Source organism: Bidens hawaiensis, unplaced genomic scaffold (genome assembly GCF_021521415.1).
Source record: "Bidens hawaiensis isolate Kalapana, Puna unplaced genomic scaffold, B.hawaiensis_p1.1 tig00028703_1, whole genome shotgun sequence".
In the NCBI taxonomy this organism is placed as follows: Eukaryota; Viridiplantae; Streptophyta; class Magnoliopsida; order Asterales; family Asteraceae; genus Bidens; species Bidens hawaiensis.
The window spans coordinates 134685-155052 of NW_027505127.1; the positions used below are offsets into that span (position 1 = coordinate 134685).

Here is a 20368-nt window from a genome sequence, read left to right on the forward strand (position 1 = left end):
TGAACCACTACAAGTATACCAAAACTGCACTCTTAATGTTATCACAATCTTCATACAAACATAAAAAACATGAAAAAATAATACAGTCCCAGACTGGCAGACTATGTTTACTACCACCACCATATAGGATACACAATTTCCTTCGTTTTTAAATCGAGCCCTAGAAAGAACCCTAGATTAAATCTCACAACCCCTAAAGAATTTTCATTTTTCCATTGGAAACTGATTGTTTTACATGTTGTGCATGACATAAAGCCTTTTGACTCCCGGTCAAACCATAACAAGAGCCATCTTCACCTAGGGTTACAGCAAAGTAGAGATAAATGGTGCACAAGAAAGCAAGTAGTGCAAGTGCGGTTAACAAGAAGCGGTGCCGCCTAACGATTGTTGAAAAGTTACCCAATTCCTCAGTTTTCGTGTGTTGCTTTTTGACTGAAGATGAAGAAAACACGGTTTGTGTCCTCCTGTGAGGTGAAGTTATTACACAGTCCAGAACCATACTGCTAGAAAACGGGCCTCACTTTGACAAAAGGGCCCCTACTTTGACAAATTCTGAAATGGAAAATGAACGAAAACATTAGACGAAAAAAAAAATACATGTGATTTTGGCCCATTAGTTATGAACGGGCCATTTTGGGTTTTGTATTAGGGGTAAACGAGCCAAGCTGAGTGTGAGCTACTGGAGATCGGCTTGCTAAAAGCTTGAATTGAGTCAAGCTTAAACAAGCACATGCGTAAAAATAAAACGAGCCCAAACCCAACCTTGAGCTTCACTTATCAAGCTCGCCGGGGGGGGGGGGGGAGTTGCAAGCCTATTATTTATGTAATATATTAAATTAATATTTATATAATAATTATTATTGTATACAAATAAAAACTATAATATAATTAAAAAATAAATATGAAACAATTATAGAATATATAAACTAATTAATAAATGACAAATGAGCTGAGCTGGAGTTAAAAAAAAAGTAATCACGAGCTAAGCTCCAGCTCTCATAAGTTAAACAAGCTCGAGCCTAGTCGAGTTCAGGTTCAGCTCGTTTACACCCCTATGTATTATTATCTTGATTCTCAAACGGGTCAAAGTGTCAACGGGTTAAACCTAGCTAAAAGGGAAAGGGTCGAATAAGTTGAAAGTCAACCAAAAGCTAAAAGGGAAAGGGTCGAATGAGTTGAAAGTCAACCAAAGTCTAATTTAAGTGCATACAATGATGCAACCTCCAAAATTGTTTTTATTTAAAGATTTATTTTTAAGAAAGCAGTGTGTTTCCGTAATCAAAATAAACATTATTTATACAAAAACTAAGAACATTGATATAAAGTGCTTACAAGAAATAAAAAAATAAAAAATTTAATTGTTAATTGAAACCCACTTTGGCCTGTTACTCAACCCGTCCAATCTACCAGCCCAGTAAGATAATTGGAGATTGAAAGAAGTTTGTATCAATGAAGGTTTGTGTTTTAACACAATGCCTCCAATTAAGGTCATTTCTGAAATTTAAAATAATGATAAAATATAAAGCAATTAATAAGTAGTAATTAAGCAAGGGCAACAAGAATGCAACTAGACAAGAAACAATATTGAACCTAAACACATGCCTACTCTGAAAGAAGTGAAAGTAGATGGAACTTATAGCTAGAAAGTAGATTGATCTTGACTAGCTTGATGTAGCTTTTAGCAAGGTAAAGACGTTACACGCAAACATCATTGTAAAGGAACATGTTTGTGTACCATCATATTATACTTATAAATGCAAGCATATTATTAATGAAGCAAAGATCAACATATAGCAAAGCTTACTTACACCTTACAACAATCCATACTACACTTTGTTGTTCTTAAGTCTCCCTCCATTTATATTATAACAATAAATAATAATAGTAATAGTAATAGTAATAATAATACTCCTTTCTCAGTTCCATTCTTTATCATCATCAAATAATTAAAAACTTACTTACCACAAAATCTCACTTAATCCTCTTAACTTTAAGTGATTAAAACCTAAATGCGAATGGTAAATCATTGTCTAAGTTCAATTAGTAATCGAATATGTTAGCGTAACAATAATAATCCAAGTCCTAATCCTAAATACTGGTAACGTGAATCAAAGTTCGCCAATTGGTATCATAATGCTTATAGATCTAATTAGGTTTCCCAAACCTAGATCGTTTAAATTAACGCCTATAGATCAATCAATCAATCAATCAAATATATGCACAAATCTAAACGAACATCAAGTAATTATTATTATTCACAAATTGGAGTGCATCAGTGTGAATCAGGTATTTGAGATCTGATCGGTTTAAAATAATATGAGATGAACGAGAGATCTAGCGTAAGGTAAAGTGCAGAGATTTAGGAACAGAAAGATAATAAAAATAATAATAAGAAGAAGAAGAAGAATATGTATATGTGAAGGAAAGACCGTACCGGAATGGAGAAGAAAATGGCGCCCAAGACAACGGATCAAGATCTTTCTCTGTGAACGAATAAGTGGGAGATTATTTAATAGATAAATGCTATGACTCCAATATCAGCAAATATAGTTTTTAAAAGATTGGGTTTTGCGATTCAAAAGGAGGTAGCGACGCAGCTTGTTGCCCGCTTGCCTTTTGTTTCGATGTAATCCAATAAACAATCATATATTATAGAAGCAATTTAAGATAACTTGATTAGGTTTATTATGTGTGTGTGATGAAAAATCTTGGGAAGATGTATACGTTAGCATTCATTCAATTATCGTTTGATGTTATCGATTCTTTAAACATGCTTGTTTAAATTTTAGTTCAAACCTGATTTGGTTTATAAACCGAAGTTAACCATGACAAAGCTTTATAATTGATTAATCGAAACCGAAGTTCAGTTTTTGAGCTTATATTGATTAATCGAAACCGACAGTTCAATTTATATATTAATGCTAATGATTATGACATTAAATAAAATAGCAACTCATAATTTACATATTGAAAGTTGAATACTATTTAACTCTACACATTTTGTTTACATACACTCAACACAAAATTTTGGTGGGTTAGACACTTTTACATTAACGATTTTATAATCCTCTATGTTTGAAGTTAACCGTTATTATTCGTATTCAGTAAACTAATGTATGCTATTTATGTTTTCCGAGTAATGTTTATAATTTTCATGTTTTTACAATTACATTATGAACATCCAATAAAAAAGCCACAATTGTGACTAAACTTAATACTCTATGTTGTCCCGTTTTTCTAATTGTTACGTTTTGTGTATTAAAATCCTTCATTAAATCAACAAAATTAGATAGCACGCTATATACGTTTTTTTTGTCAACATTTATGGTGTTCCTCATTTTCATATGGTAACCTTGTTATATTATATTACAAAATCAAAGAAGTATAATTTTGTTCAATCAACCTCTTCCAATAAGATGAGTAATTCAAGCGTTAGTCATTTTAATATTCTTTATTTACCCTTCAAATGTTATATAATAATGTTTTTTTTAATAAAAGTGCAGTGTCAACGCCAAGGATCCATGAGTAGCATTTCGAACGATAACAATTTATTTATAACGCTTTAATACAGTAATGTATATTTAAATTTATTTTGTTGTGCTATAGCTTCAAGTTAAAGCTTACATCAAAGAATACAATATACTATAAACGTGAACAAGCATTTCTACCCTGCGCGTTGCGGCGACGGGTTAAATGCGTTACATGTTCGAAAGCTATCACGTTTTGCGACAGGCACGGGGCGAGAAGTCGGTTGATATAGGTTCGATTGTTATGGTAAATGTTTTGTGGCAAAAGTTTCATTACCAAAGTTGATTGGCTAAAAAGTAAACAAATGAATTAAGTTGAGGGGTAATTATTTGAAACTATTGTGATAAAATTATGAGAAAAAAAACTTTAATGTTTACCTTTTAAATACATATATATAATACTTGTGAATGTTTAGTTGAACATAGTAAATGTGTGAGCGTAGGAAATAATGGTTTTTAATATATATAATGTATAGTCAAATAACAATTGATTTTTTATGTACTATATGTCATAATCCTTATGAATGGTTAGTTTTACATAGTAAATGTGTGAGTGTACGTAGGAAATAATGGTTTGTAATATATATAATGTATAGTCAAATAACAATTGATTTATTATGTACTATCAGTTATACAAAATGCAACATACATAATTAGCCAAAAAATAAGTAAACTAACATAATGGAATATGTTATAACCATCCTTTCAATGTTGATTGACAATATATTTTAAATACATTTTAACACTTAATGTCAAAATTCAGCTTTGGTTGTTTTTGTTAGCTTGTAATAAATAAAAGTGTAGCATAAAATGTAATAATACCACCAACCAAAATCCAATTAAATTATTACGTTTATTTTGAGTGAATGTGATGAATACTAACTATTAAAATTTTAAAGTATATCGTTTAGATATTCTTACTGAAGTTATTAATTTTTAAAAATATATTATTTTCTACATATATTAATACCACATTAGTTTACTTTCCTCAGTACAGTTGACAATATTTTTTGGGTCCATTATAAATGTTTAGCCAATTTGTCTAAATCCAATTACATTATCATTTTTATATAACGTGTACGCATTTTTTTGGCATGATGCTTCGTAAGGACAACCGACATGATAAATGTCAGTTATTTTTTTGACAATATAATTTCTTATGTTACGTCCTTAAGTTCTATGTTATGTGTTTGCAGTGTTTATTACAACATTTATTTGTGAAATATATATGTTTTTATAGGTTTTTTCATGTTTTTATGATTTTTACATTACATTTATTTGTGTATTTAAGTTACGTATGTAATAAATATCATGTTGTCATCCCAAAAAATATACTACAAATTATCTTGTCATTTAAAATTATATATGTTTATTAGACGATTTCTATATTTTCACCCTTTCGTACACGGGTCAATAGCCTAGTAATAATATAAAATAACATGTGAATTCATCATGTGAAAATAAAAAATAGTTTTAATTCCAAATCATATACACTTCGTTTGAGAGCATCGGTACTAGCAGCCTAGTTATTATACACTTATATGTCAAAGTCATGTGAAAAATAGATCCCATAGAGATGCTATGATCTTAAAGTCAAAACCGAAATTATACGCAAGGTTCTGACTTATTTTGGTCTTCGGGCATCCAAAATGTTTGACCCGCCTCGAAGATGCGACAACATGCTTGCTCGAGACTATTATGATTTAAAAACCAAGTGGTTCAAGAGGTTAGCGCTTCCATAAAAAGGATTCCAAGGGGTTCGGGAGTTTCGCCAGGACAGGAACCAAGAGGCAGAGCCCTTTGTGGTATTCATATTGGAAATTTTATGTTACATGGTTCAAAAGTAATTTGGAAGTTGGTCCAGATTTGCATTGCCGATAAAAAGTTGCATGCAAATTTTATTATATGAGCTAAAGTTCACAAGTCAGCAACCGCTTGGTCCATCAATGGCAGTTGGTTTGCAACAACCATGAGCATTTGTAACCGTGCTTAATGTAAGTTATCATTAGTTGGTTGTTAATAGTAACCGGTAAGTTGGGCGATCAATCACTTTCGAAGTTATTTTACGATTTTGATGCTAATGTAATTAAATAGTCATCAACAATTATAACCACCAACTGACATGCTTTTCAAGTGTTTTGTTTTGTTTTGTTTTGTTTTGTTTGTATGCTTGTTTGGTGTTTTTTGTATTGTTTATGTATTTATCTTTCGAAATAATGTCAGGATTTACATCTTTGTAGTCTGTAGATTGTTACATTGTAAGTGTGAATGTTTTGTATGTACGTTAATATAGTATGCTGAATGATGGGTGCCACCCAAGATACGATCAAGCACCTTACCATACAAAGTGGAATTCTAGAGCTTAGAGGTTTCAAGATTCAAGTATAAACTAGGTAAACAACACGCCTCTTTGCGGTGGCATAGCATCGCGAATTCAGTCGGTATTATAAGTTCGTTATGACACCGGAGCACTAATAAAAAAATAAAATATAAACCTCGAAAATAGTATGGCACACATACAACTTTTGATCAAAATGACGAGAACTTAGAAACGATATTGGCACTCGTATAGCTTATGATACAAGTAACATATTTAAAATGATGTTTACTCGATCGTTAAAATCCAGGCATTGCGGCGATGAGCCGATGCGAATTTGGCCAGTATCAAATATGTTTGTTACGGTTCTGAAAATAAACCCAAATAATAAATTCTTCAACTTAAAATATTTAAAACAAATAGAATATTAGAAAATGTGTATATATAAAAAAGAAAACAAATAAAAAAAAGATCCATACTCTACCAAAAATCACCATGGAAATACCGAATGAAAAAAAATTCATGACTCCCTGCTTGATATGGGCATCGAACCCGGCTTAAAACATGGCCATTGACCAAACGGATAGAACAACAACCATCAAGCTACATATCCTTGTTTAAACTTTAAAATTATTTGACTAAATATCCAAGTGTTCAGAAGAAAAACTTGTGTGGCGCCAACATCCAACTTTTATTTCTTTCCGTGACATATCTAATAAGACTGAATAGGATTTTAAGAGTTGTCACGATCATTCACATCCCTTTCAGTAGGCAGGAAGGGCGAAGAAGCTACCGTGCAGCATGACTTTCTTTCTTGAGTAAGGTAAGGGGTACAGTCCTACGGAAACGTCCTCTTATCACAGCTTGAACGGGATTCATTGTTGGGAAGAAGACGAAGTCGATTCAATCCAATTCCAACCGACCGGCTGAAGAGATATTTAGTCATGAAATAAATAAGAAAGATATTATTCCCTAAGAGCCTATATATATAATTAGAAGTAGATTAAATCAATGGAAACTGTCTAAATGTTTATTTTACCTTTTGGATTCCTTAATTTGTTTGTTTGGTTGACTTTTTTTTTCCCAAAAAGTATTCACCAGAACATGATCTTCTCCGCCTATATTCCGATCAAACATGAGCGTTCCGTTTGCATTAGTAAAACAGTGGTGTTCGTAATTTTTAAACAAATGTCTTTATTCATTAAAGTGTTGTCTCTCGGTGTGGTTGAATTTGTTACGAAATGTCTGTATTCATTAAAAATTAGTGTAATCACTTACAACTTTATTCTCTCTCATACTTTGATTTTCCCAAAAAGTATTCACCAGAACATGATCTTCTCCGCCTATATTCCGATCAAACATGAGCGTTCCGTTTGCATTAGTAAAACAGTGGTGTTTGTAATTTTTAAACAAATGTCTGTATTCATTAAAAATTAGTGTAATCACTTACAACTTTATTCTCTCTCATACTTTGACTTTTTAGTCAGATTTAATCTCAACCACACAATCCAATCCATTTAATAAAATGTGTGTCTAAGAATTGAGTTCTTAAGTTCTTAAAACTCAACATGGTTCTCAAAATATCCCTCCCCTATATATATATATATATATATATATATATATATATATATATATATTGGGGAAGTATAGAATGAAAACCCATTTGAGTTGTGAAAACCCGTGAAAACTCTATGTAACATCGTTTTTTTTGTTGTTTTTACACACACGTAATAGATCTTGTAACATTTAATACAAAACATCGAGAATTAAAAAAAATTGTTTTGCTATTTTTTACATTTTTTACTAGTTTTTATATATGTTTTTAGAAGAGAGAGAAAATTATATTTATATTTACATTTTTTATTAACTTTAATTGTTGACCACAAGTTTCAAACTTTAATAAAAAATATGTGGTTGAAAATGAGTTTATAAAGTTTTCACAATTTAAGTGGGTTTTTGTTTTAACCTTACCCTATATATATATATATATATATATATATATGGGAGATTTCAAATGAGAACCCATTTGAGTTTTAAGAACTCAGTGTAACGATTTTTTTTTCCGAACTTTTTTTTACACATGCATAATATATGTAGGTTACATACACGTAAAAAAATTACAGAATTTTTTACGCACCGAGTCGACATTTTACACATGTGTAACGGACGTAAAAGTTAGTGTAATCAGTTACATATTTATTTTCTCTCATACTTTGACTTTTTTGCCAGATTTAATCTCAACCACATATTCCAATTCATTTAATTAAATGTGTGGCATAGAATGAGAGTTCTTAAGTTCTTACAACTCAACATGGTTCTCAAAATATTCTTCCCCTATATATATATATATATAAATGCTAGTTCCTTCAGTTACATAATCAGTTGAAATTTTACTTTTGACTTTAATCCCTCTTACTTTAGTTAAAAGTATACGATTAGACCATCAATAAACATCAGACGGCAAATGTAAGCAGTACTGTCCAGTGCCCATGAGGCTTCTAACACGAATGAAGAAGGGACTCCCTTGTGAGGCAGTTGCGTTACAAATGGTCTATCATTTTGATCAACATTATGAGTACTTACACGACGTAAATATAATCAACCCATCGATCTTATTTACTATTATATATATATATATATACTATATATAAAGCAGATCCAATGTACCCCTTAAAATTTAAGAGGTACCATCTTTGTTGTTGCTATAGTTACAATCTTTATTGCATTAAGTTTCTAATTTTAAGGGGTAAACATGTCTTTTAAGCCACTAACCGTAATATGTGACATATTGAAATATATTTACATATTTTCCCCTTCATCTTTATTTAATTTGTGTAATTTTATGCAGTATTTACTTTTTCACCCCCTCATATTTGTCCATAAATTCTTCATATTCATTTTTTTAGTCTTTATCGTATATTTTTAAGTATATTATGTTTAAAAAAAAAATTCAAACATACGGTTGAAACGTTCTTATTTTTCTCTACGTTTTGTTATAAATTTTATTCAAAATCGATGTACAACTTATAAAGTGCAAGTCATATCTGCGTCAATTTACAAGTATTTAAAGCATAAAAGTTGCAACTTTTATTTATCTAGTTTTGGCAGTTTTTTTCTCTTTAATTCAGTAATTACCTATCCATATATTCCTCAACTTACTTATAACTTACTTAATTACTAATTAATTATATTCTACAAAATATGTAGACACGAGTTAAAATATATTACATATTCGCTGCATTAATCTAAGTCATTTGTTACATATTTGTTCTATTCATCTAAAATACTTATTAGTTATTTACACGACTAAAATTAACACCACACGCCATACTCATTCAATATATCATGAGTTGAACTATGAAGCAACATAAAAAAGTATGTCATTGCAATATGTCGCACCCGCAACGTTATGCGGGCACTTAACTAGTTTCATAATTATATTAACTTACAATTTACATATATCAACAAACACCTTAAAATAAAATAAAAAAACTTCAGATGTTTATTCAATAGAGAATTTGACACACGATAAACGATTTCAATCACAAAATACCTTCAAAGCAGTTTATTACTAGGTTACTACGAAGTACAAAAATGACATTCTCAAACTCCTTTAGTTTATTACTGAAAAAATTGATACGTATTGTTAATATATATGTAATAAAGAAATATTTAAATATATATAATTAAATAAAAAAAATTGGTTTTAAATAATATCAACTATTTTTTATTGAAAAATAATAGTCCCAACTTCACCCTTGGTTGGTAACGGTACAAACTAAAGGGTGTATTACGGTCTGCGATTAACAAAGTTAAATATCCGTTAGTCTAATGCTTATGTGGCACGCCTAATTGTCAATAAAAATCTATGTGGTAAGTATTGCATGACAATAATCATCTGTTTCTTTTTAAGAAAATTGGTTTTAAATAATCCCAACTATGCTGTAATGATAAATAATAGTTCCGAAAAGGTGTATTTTTTTTTACAACGGTCCGCTAGGCATGCCACATAAGCAGCAAACTAACGAAGTTAACTATCCGTTAGTCGCGGACCATTGAGAAAAAATACACCTTTAGTTGGTACTGCCACCAGCCAAATATGAAATTGAGACTGCTATTTGCCAATAAAAACATAATTAAAATTATTTAAAACCAATTTTCGTAATTAAAATAGTTTTGACTCTAAACATTTAAAAAAAATAATACATATTAGTTGACATGCCCTTCAAGTTAGTTTAGGTGCTGCTTGTTTTTTCATAGATAAAATGTTTGCAGACTGCGGACCATATCTGCATAAATCTGTAAAAGAATAGGTTGATCAAACTTTTGCAGTCTGCAAGAAGAAAACTGTTTGTTTTTTAATGTCTGTAAATTGTTAAAGTAAATTGTTAGTGGTGTACAAACTGTGGTAGTGGGTGGTGGGGGTGCTGGATGGTGATAGTGGTAGTGGTGGGTGGTGGTCGAAGACGGTGGTGGGTGGTGGACGGTGGTGGTAGACGGTGGTGGTGGCGGACGGTGGACTCATTACAAAATACCATATTAAGTTTAGCTTTTTATTTATTATTATTTTTTTAACAACATTCAAATCTATTCATAATAATACTATACTAATGTACTACTAATGTCCATCATGTGACTTGGAGTCCTGGACCATGAACCTCTAAAAACAAAAGAAAACTCCTTATAACAAGACACCATCGATTGGAAGATATGACCTAATTTGATACAGTATTAACTTTAGTTACATTCTTATATTAGTGGCTCTCTCATATCTTCCAAAAGCACATTATACCATCTTATGTATACAAACTAGTATTTATCACCCCGCGCGTTGCGGCGGAACCGATCATACGTGAAGATGTTAAAACACTATTGGGTGCGTTAACTCAAACAATTTCATGTATACTTGTTTAACTTGTTCTCTTTGTTTGTTTTTAAGTTTTAGATAGTTTAAGGAAGCTAAAGATAGTTCAGGGGTCAAAGTTATTAGTGTAAAGTTATTGGCAATTCAATCTGTGAACCTGAAACTATCATTCCTCCAACTATACGTCACAACATATAGATAAAACTATACTATGCCATTCTAGTTATGCAATAAAGCTTGTCTGCTTCTTTCAATTATTTATTTCATAACATCAAAAATGTTGTAATTTGTAGTTTGAAATTAAATCTCCATTGGATTACTTCCATAAAAAGTTAAAAACCACTTCTATACTTAAATTTCACACTGCAAATCCGGGCTTGAGCCAAACTTTGGCCCATTTAAATTATCGCACACGAGCTCGATCCAAGGCTAGCCTAAGATCGCTTTTAAATTTCCTCAAAACACAAAGAAGAACAAAAACGTATATTAATTAATTAATAAATAATTAACAAATCATCAAGCTGCCACCGGTATGCGAATGATGCACAATTTTTTTTCGTATTGGTGGAGTCGTTGCTGATTAAGTTCAAACTTTGAAAAAAAAAACTCGAAACAGGCCAAACTCAAGCTCTCGTAAGTCAAAATCAACCGAGCTTGAGCCTAGTCGAGCCCGAGCGGAAGGTTTACACCCTACCTCTTGTTTTTAAATTAAAATTACTTTTTACCCCAACAACCCTAGACTCCAAGTTCATATAACATGTGGTGATATACCATCATGCAATCGTCTCTCTCTCAATCTCTCTTCCGTTCATCCATCATCATCATCTGCCATTACAAAACGCAATCGCTTGATTGATTTTGCCGTTATTAATTCACAAACATGAACAGAAAATCAATTCCTGTGAGTCTTTCCATTCTTCTACGTAAAAATTTAATCTCTCAGTTTCATTCTAATTTAACCTAATGGCTGTGTTGCATGTGTTTATGAAGAAAAATTATCGTAGGATTCGGATTCGACGTCGTCCTGAGGGCAGGATCTGCGTGGTGTTTGATGTTCAATAGAGTTAAATTATTAATTTGTTATTTGATTTGCGATTGAGGCAAATGGAGAAGAAGAAGTATCCAGTGGGAGCACAGTATTATGAGCTGTATGAGGAGGTTGGGCAAGGTGTCAGCGCCTCGGTTTTTCGAGCCAAGTGCATCCAGAACAATGACATTGTTGCTATTAAAGTTCTCGATTTTGAACGTGGCAGCATCGATTTGGTAAATTCAGTTAGTTCCTTGTTATTATGGGAGATGTTAAACACGGACACATTATCCAGACACCACTGAATGCTTCATACGGCCGTGTGGTTGTATGACATGGGAAAAATGGTCATACGGGCTATATGAGTAGAATCATACAAGTGTAGTATTATTTACAAGTGTAGTATTATTGACAGAATATGACTACGCCCCGTATGACCATTTTCATCCTATCATACATACTGGTATGATGAAGTCAGATGGTGTGCCTATAGTAGTCTCTATTATTGGGTGGGGTTTGCCAAATCATACGGTTCGTATGATATGTACCTATTATGAAATGCAATTAGTTAAAATGAAGGTAACCTTATTTAAAACCAAGATATGATGTATATATGTGTGAACCCTCGGGTGGGCAAAAGTGAAATTGCACTAATTTTGACGTTATTTTACTAATCTCGTGAAAATAACGTTAAAAGTGACGGACGGTTAATCAGGCATCATGTAGTGGCGTTGATAGCCGAAAGACAAGGGTACATGCACCGATCAGCCGGTGTCCCGATGATTGAGTGCTATGTGCCTTATGTCCAAGGCTTGATGCAAAACTACTATCGAGCCGGGGGTCTCACCGAAAGCAGCCTCTCTATCCTTATAGGGTAGAGGTAAGGCTGTCTACGTCTTACCCTCCTCAGAAACTACCATAGCTTTGCTATTGGTGGGATATACTGAGTACGATGATGATGATGATGATATAAAGGATCCAAGAACAAGGAAAAAGAGAACCTCATAGTGGCTTTATTTTATTATATGCCATCCATATCCCAATTCCATTCATTCAAGCCTATGGAACTTAAGGAATACTATAAAAAAAGTGATGGAAAATTATTCATATTTAAAAAAAAATGAATAAAATAAGTAAATAAAACGCCTGTAGTGACTAGGATGAATATCTCATATTGGAAAAGTAGCATTTCGCATGGTCAATCTTCACGAACCCAAATAACTCAATTCTGTTGGCACATATACAACATGTATGACCGTTTTCTCTCAATCATATGACTCGTATGAGGAGACATGGCCCTAGTGTACATACTTGATTTGACATAATAAAGCTCATGTGATGTAATAGTCAAACTAGTGTACATATTTGAGGGTGGTGTCTCTTTAGCATCACACTTTGATAGAACTATAGATTGCAAGTTTACTTGAATCATTTGGTAGTAGCTACTTAGTTTATTTCATCTCGTTGCGATAAGTTGAAAGAAGTTATACATTAGGCTTTTCGACTATATTAACATGAAGTTTATTAAATGAGAGAATACTTTGAACTTTGTAGAGTTATTTTCATGTTGATAATCAAATATCTACTCAATGAAATTATCTACGTCCTATTTTATGATCAATGATTAAAGATTAAGAAAAAATTCTGGTAAATGAGTCATGAAACGCCATAATTCGTTGCTATAGGTTTCAATTTCAGTCCGACTTGGATAGTTTTTTGAATTATGTATCCGTTCACTTTCAGATTAAAGTATTTCGTGAGTTATATCAGGTTGCCTTATGATTTTGTAGGAACCAATTTATGTTTGATTGATAAACATTAGTTGTATCATTGCTCATTTGTTACTATGTTATCAGAACAATATATCACGCGAAGCTCAGACAATGTTCCTGGTTGATCATTCAAATGTTCTCAAATCACATTGTTCGTTTGTTAATGACCATGATGTATGGTTTGTCATGCCTTATATGCCTGGTGGTTCTTGCCTCCATATTTTGAAGTCTGCACATCCTGAGGGTTTTGAGGAACTTGTTATTGCAACTATACTACGCGAGGTATTAAAGGCACTCGTGTATCTTCATGACCATGGTATCATTCATCGCGATGTAAAAGTGAGTTTCTTTTTTCTATTTAAATCCAAGTGTCTTAAGAGTCCTGCAATTCTTGGATCAACCTTTCATCCATTATTTATCGAAGATGATCGGTTAAAGGGTTGCAAGCATATTTGTTTTCCACGCGCATCACTATGCTATTTAATTTTAAATTTGAAACCACTTCTACTTTGCATAGAGGTTTAAACCGTGTTTTCATGTTCATTTTTTTGGCTGTTTAAATAGGCTGGAAATATTCTTATCTGTGAGCGAGGTTCAATCAAGCTGGGAGATCTTGGTGTTTCTGCTTGCCTGTTTAATTCTGGTGATAGACAACGCACGAGGAATACATTTGTTGGAACACCACGCTGGTATATAATTTTATTTATACTTGCATAAATACTATATGCAAACACCTTTTAATTAATAACGGATGACCGTGTATATGCATGCCTTTATCTGGATTTATACTTACCGCGGCCTTACATTTTTATAGGATGGCACCTGAGGTTATGGAACAACTGCATGGCTATGATTTCAAGTTAGTGATTTTCTTTATGTTTCATCAATTCAAGGCCCAAATAGTGTAAACTTTAATATATATTCATTAACAACTTTGCAGGGCTGATATTTGGTCTTTTGGCATAACAGCTCTGGAGCTTGCTCATGGTCATGCTCCTTTCTCAAAATATCCTTCAATGAAGGTGCATCCATCTTTTACTTACATGTGAAACAGATCGAGATAAAATTTTTAGAGAAAGTTGATTAATTTCTCACTGAGCTATTTCATAAGGTGCCCTATTTTATGAGTTTTAATTTGGCATCGTTGTCAAATTTTCGAAATTAGAAACTATAAACTGAATACTGTAATAATTAACTGGTTATGGCCTCGTAACTCAATAATTATGTCAATAAATGGTTTATGCAACGGAAGATGATCTGACTCATCCTTCCGTTAACTGGTTATGGGCCTCTTAACTCAACTCCTTGCCCAAATTATGCTCATTTGAAGTTTGGCCCATTTTTGCCATGTTTCCTCTTGTCCATCTGGTCCAAATAAGAGTGTGTCAACTCTTAGATCAACTCATCATCAGATTGATTGGTTTTATATTCATAAGTAAGTAATCAAAACTTCAATGACTTTTGAAATGATAGGTTTTGCTCATGACGTTGCAAACGCACCTCCTGGTCTTGATTATGAGAGGGACAAGAAGTTTTCTAAGGTAATCTAATAGGCGGAGTGTAATTTTAATTTACCACTTAATGATCGATCATATTGCCTGATATAGTGTTGTTTGCTATATGTTCAAAGTCTTTTAAGCAGATGATTGCAAGTTGCTTGGTTAAAGATCCTTCGAAACGTCCTACTTCAAAGAAGCTACTTAAGCATTCCTTTTTCAAACAAGCTAGATCCAATGAGTTTATTGCACGCAAGCTTTTGGAAGGCATGCCATCACTTGGCGATGGCCTTGAGGCATTGAAGGTTCCTTTATTCTAATTATTATTGTTGTTGTTATCATAATCATCATTATCATTATTATCATCATTGAGCCTCACTAAAGTTGATGATGATGAATTGATGATCGGGATCATTATGAGTTTATAGAAAATGGAAGAATATATGTTATTTTCATCTTCACTATAATTGATCTGTTGGTATAATAGAAAAAGGAAGAATATATGCTCGTGCAAAAGAAAATACCAGATGGACAAAAGGAAGAAATGTCACAGGTATGGTTAGGGCTGTAAACAAACGGTTCATGAATTTTCATGTTTCTGTTTGTTCGTTAAGGAAATGAAGTTGCTCGTGTGCGTTCGTTAACTTTTTGAACAGACACAAACGGACACAAACGAAGACAAACAAACACAAATGAATATAAACGGACATATTACCCAATAACGAGCACTGTACTTTCTTTTTTGGGAGTGCTTGAAAGAAGTTTTGGAACTGATTCTTAGTTTATTTGTCACATTTATTACTGCTTGATGTTTGGAAAAACATATTACACGTCTAACTTCTAAAGGGCTGTTTGATGTGGTTTTGTGATTATTAGTTTCTACTCCCCTAATGATGTTTTAATTTGTAAAACTTGTTTCTAGAATGAATACAAAAGAGGGATTAGCAGTTGGGACTTTGACATTGAAGATTTGAAAGCTTAGGCTTCCTTGGTATTGTGCTTTATACTAATGTCCTAAAATTAGGTCCTTATATATCAATGGCAATATTGACTATCTGTTGTTTAACTTAAATAAAAACTGAAATAACCATTCTAATTAATTTGAGTTCATCAATAATGCAATTTCGTTTATGTAACAAGATTCCGGATGAAGAATGTATAACTGACAAAGATCAGTTAGGGAACTCGGTTTCCAACAATGCTACAGATTTGGTATGTTAATAACCTTCATATACATATATATTTATATATATATTTGATTTATTATTAATAATAATAATAATACCATTCTTTTTTTTCTTGTTTCTTTTTGCTTTTATAACTAATTTTGAACTTATTGCAGGATCTGCTCCAGCTGTCAACTCTACTGCAACATCCTCTGTGTATGTTAACTTCAGTTTAATACACCAATACACCATTTTATACATTACCATGCTATATATGTTTTGCATTATATGAAGTTCTAAAATACATTTGCATATATATCTTGAAACTTATATATATATGTATTATATTTATATTATTATCTTCTTCAATTATTAGACCTTAAATTTTCAGAGGCAAATTTGAGAGTTCTACCAATGGAGAGACAAGTTTGCACAACTAATCTTCCCAGAATGAAAATTGCAATACTGGTGTAACAGTAAATAGTGATGAACAAGATGAGAAATCAAAGTGCCAAGTTATTCAACAGAAAGGGCGTTTTAAAGTTACTTCTGAGGATCCCGAAACAGACAAGGTAAGTTTTTTTTAAGATCGCCATGTGCGTTTAGATTGTAATTACCAAATATTATTATTATTGTTGTTGTTGTTGTTGTTGTTGTTGTTATTATTATTATTATTGTAGGTAGCTTCATCCACTTCACCGCCAAAGAACCCGAACATGCAGGTATCAGTATACCCTGCTTGCTTATTCATCTAAAAGCATATATGAAATTTGAATTTTCATCCTTTATGTATGAGGTAACTTGCCCTTTAACTTCGAAAGGTAAAAGAAAGTGTTGCTAAAGGTTATATGTTGTCACACTTTATGTCCTTTCAACTAATTGTGCTAACTTCTTTTGTTTGCTTTTTTTAAACCAAGGCAAACTTGAAACTTTTAAAAACTAACATAAAAAGTTAACACCATTTAGTGGAAATGAAGAAAAGTGTTTCAACTTATGAACTTCAGAGACATTTGATGTCTTAACTAGATGTTGATGGGCATGATTTGCAAGTTACCCCATACATCAACGACAGAAACTGTAATTTATGCTTTTATTTATTTTGGTAAAGTGTATGTGCATAGACCCATGGCAAAATGGACTTGTGGGGTTTAACGAGTCGAAATGTGGTGAGCGAGTTGGGTTGGTCCAAAACACTTGTTTTCCAATATTTCAAATTCAACTTGTGAATAATTAGTATGTCACAAAAGTTTAATTGCTTCAATAAAAGTTGTTGGTACAATGGTTTAGGAGATTTTATACCCAGACCCTTCATGTGAAACTGGTGTCCATGTGTACGGACATGTTGGGTAAAAGGTCAAAAGGGGTTATTTGTGGCACGGGTCAAAACGTGTCGGATCAGGTTGTGTTGATCCAAACACTTGGTCCAAAATATTATGTCTCCAAAAATATTTAGCATGCCAAATACGATGGCAAAAGTTATACTTTCCGATAATATTTTCTTCAATAACAATTTACGAGATTTTATGCATTAAAAAGTACAATTTGGAAAATATTAAAAATACAATTTGAGCCTTTCTGCCCGTTTGACCCTTTGACACATCACATCCGCAGCTGCATTTTGTTAACTGAATCGACCCGCTTATATTTAGATAGGCCAAATTGCCACCTCCTTGTAACACAATATTACATGACATTATTTGTAATTACCTACCCTTCGTACTAGGTTCGGGTCGGAACAGGATGATTAGGAAAAACGGGTTCAAATTTGGTTTGGGTCAAATGTGGTCTCACCAAAATAGGTTCAGCTCAGAACCGGTCAACCAAAAAAGGTTCGATTTGTTTACCAAAATGTGTAATTAGATCTTGTTTGAATAATAAATGCAAGCAATCAGATGGATCATATAATGTCCAGTTTTCTTATTTTCAAATCGGCCCATTTGACGTCTGGTAAATATTAGCCCATATTTATAGCTTTTGGGTTAGCATTGCTGAGCTTATTAGAAAGAAGTTGAAATGATGCATCGATCTTCGTCTTGCTTTTTTTACATTTTTATTTTTATTTTATTTCTTCTATACCGCGTGCAGGTAATAATTGAACATGTACCTGCCCCTCAATTGTCTCAAGTGGATGCTACTTCTGTAACACAAAATCAAACCACCCATCTCCAAAGGGTATTTGTCAGTTTAACAAGTGTTTATTGTTTTTTTTTTCTTTTTCTTTTTTTAATAATAATAATAATAATAATAATAATAATAATAGTTTACTATTGCCTCTTATAGAATGACATTTCAAGTTCGGCAATGCAACTCTCTACAGGTGAGGCTACAGATCGGGGTATAACTATCTTTATAATTATACTTTGTTACACCAATGGGCATGGACGGGTTGGGCAACGGGCCAAAACATACACGGGTCAAGAGGGGATTTTTTTTTTTGGTTGCACGGGTGGAAAAGGTCGGGTTAGGTTGATCTAGGAACACTTATCGTCCAAATTTGTAAAACTTTATATAAGCAATTTGTTTGTCTATAATAATTTATAAGTTTATATATTAAAATTACCCGTTGGGAGGCTTTCCTGTTTGACCCTTTTTTTGTTTTGGATTGACCGGTTATGGTTAGAGTTAAACATAACCGAATCAACCCATTTATAAGTAAATTGATCAAAATTGCTACGATTGTTACTCATATATGTTTTTGTCTTCAGCCGACAGCAGCATAGACGTGGAATGCACAGCAGCCAACATCGCTAAACTAGAAAAATTTGCGGTATGAATCTGTCCCGGTCAATCAACTTTCCAAGTTTATAGCTAGATTAGCAGATCACAAAAAATTATAATAAAATCATCAGTCAACTTAATACCACTTCTTGTAGCATTATAATTCTTGACACTGTATTATAGGTATGAAGTAATGAAACAAATCATGTCTTTGGGAGTAAGTAGCACTTCCAGTTAATAGATGACTGCCTTTGTTGACAAATATGAGAACTTTATGCATTACTTAATGGCCATTAATCCGGAAGTACATGGTGTGTCAAAACGGGCGGGTTTTAGTACGATCAACTGAAAACGTACTTTCAATTTTTTTTTATATATATAACTATTTTGTTAAATATGAGTACAGAAACTAGAATAAATAACAGACTACTTAGGAGGTTGTATATTGTAAAAACAAGCCATTTGACTCCTTTTGTTTTCTTTTCTTTTTAATTATATTTTACCTAAAGAATGGGTTGTAAACGAACCAAACGTACACGAATGATGGCTGTTTGTTTTTGTTCATTTAAGTTAACCAGAAGGAACAAAGGAATGAACGCAAACACTTAAACGTTGGTTCGTTAAAAAATATGCTTGTTTACGTTTGTTTATTAAATTGATTAAAGCACATGAAAATATATATAAATTATTTTTAAAAATAGCCTATATAACTATTGAAAAAAAAAGTAGTTTTTAAAAGTGCTGGTTTTGACAAAGATTAATAATATAAGAAATAATTGAAAAAAATTTGTTTAAAAGTGGTTTTCACGTTAAAAGTGGTTTTACTGGGAGTCCTCCACTATGTACACACAAAGGGGAGGGTCCTATGCGAAAGGTATATTTTTGTGAGAACATAAAAAACATTTTTTTTCCAATTTAAAAAAAAATAATAATAAATGTAACAAAATGGTTGAAATGCAATTCATTCATCTTTTAACATTCTAAAAAGTATATAAACTAAGTTTGTTTATTTATAGATACTACACATTTGTAGACACATAACCTACATATGTGTGGGTAATATTTAAATATGAAAAAAAACATATAAACAATAATTTTATGGTTTCTTTATCTACATAACATAGACGTTTGTATATAATAAGTTTATAAAAATATAAACCACTGATAGAAAAAAATTAAGTGACTTAGGTTTTTTATTTTTGTTCTTACAATAAATAAATATACGGGGTAGGTTTATTTTGGAACCACAAAAAAGTTGTGAACCAGGAAACCATGTGTTTTACATGTAAAAAAAATATTTTTACATGTAAAAACTAAAAACTCATATTTGCATAATTTTTTAAGAGGTTTTGCATATAGAAGCCGTCTTAATAAAAATGAATCATGTTCGCTAAAGAAACATAAAATGGTCGAACCAAAGAGATAAAACTTGATTACAGTTTTTGTTAATATATTATTATCTTTTATTTGCAGCTAGAGGC

The 20368-nt window shown here is 32.1% G+C and overlaps 1 protein-coding gene and 1 pseudogene across 1 annotated transcript; one reads left to right on the forward strand and one right to left on the reverse strand.

The window, feature by feature from the left end:
- Positions 1–145: 145 nt before the first annotated feature.
- On the reverse strand, positions 146–499 carry LOC143610911 (uncharacterized). Its single transcript, XM_077085260.1, has one exon. The coding sequence runs from the start codon at positions 497–499 to the stop codon at positions 194–196; it is 306 nt and encodes a 101-aa protein (XP_076941375.1). The 3' UTR covers positions 146–193.
- Positions 500–11803: 11304 nt separating this feature from the next.
- LOC143610908 (uncharacterized) lies at positions 11804–16405 on the forward strand (annotated as a pseudogene).
- The last annotated feature ends 3963 nt before the right edge of the window (positions 16406–20368 follow it).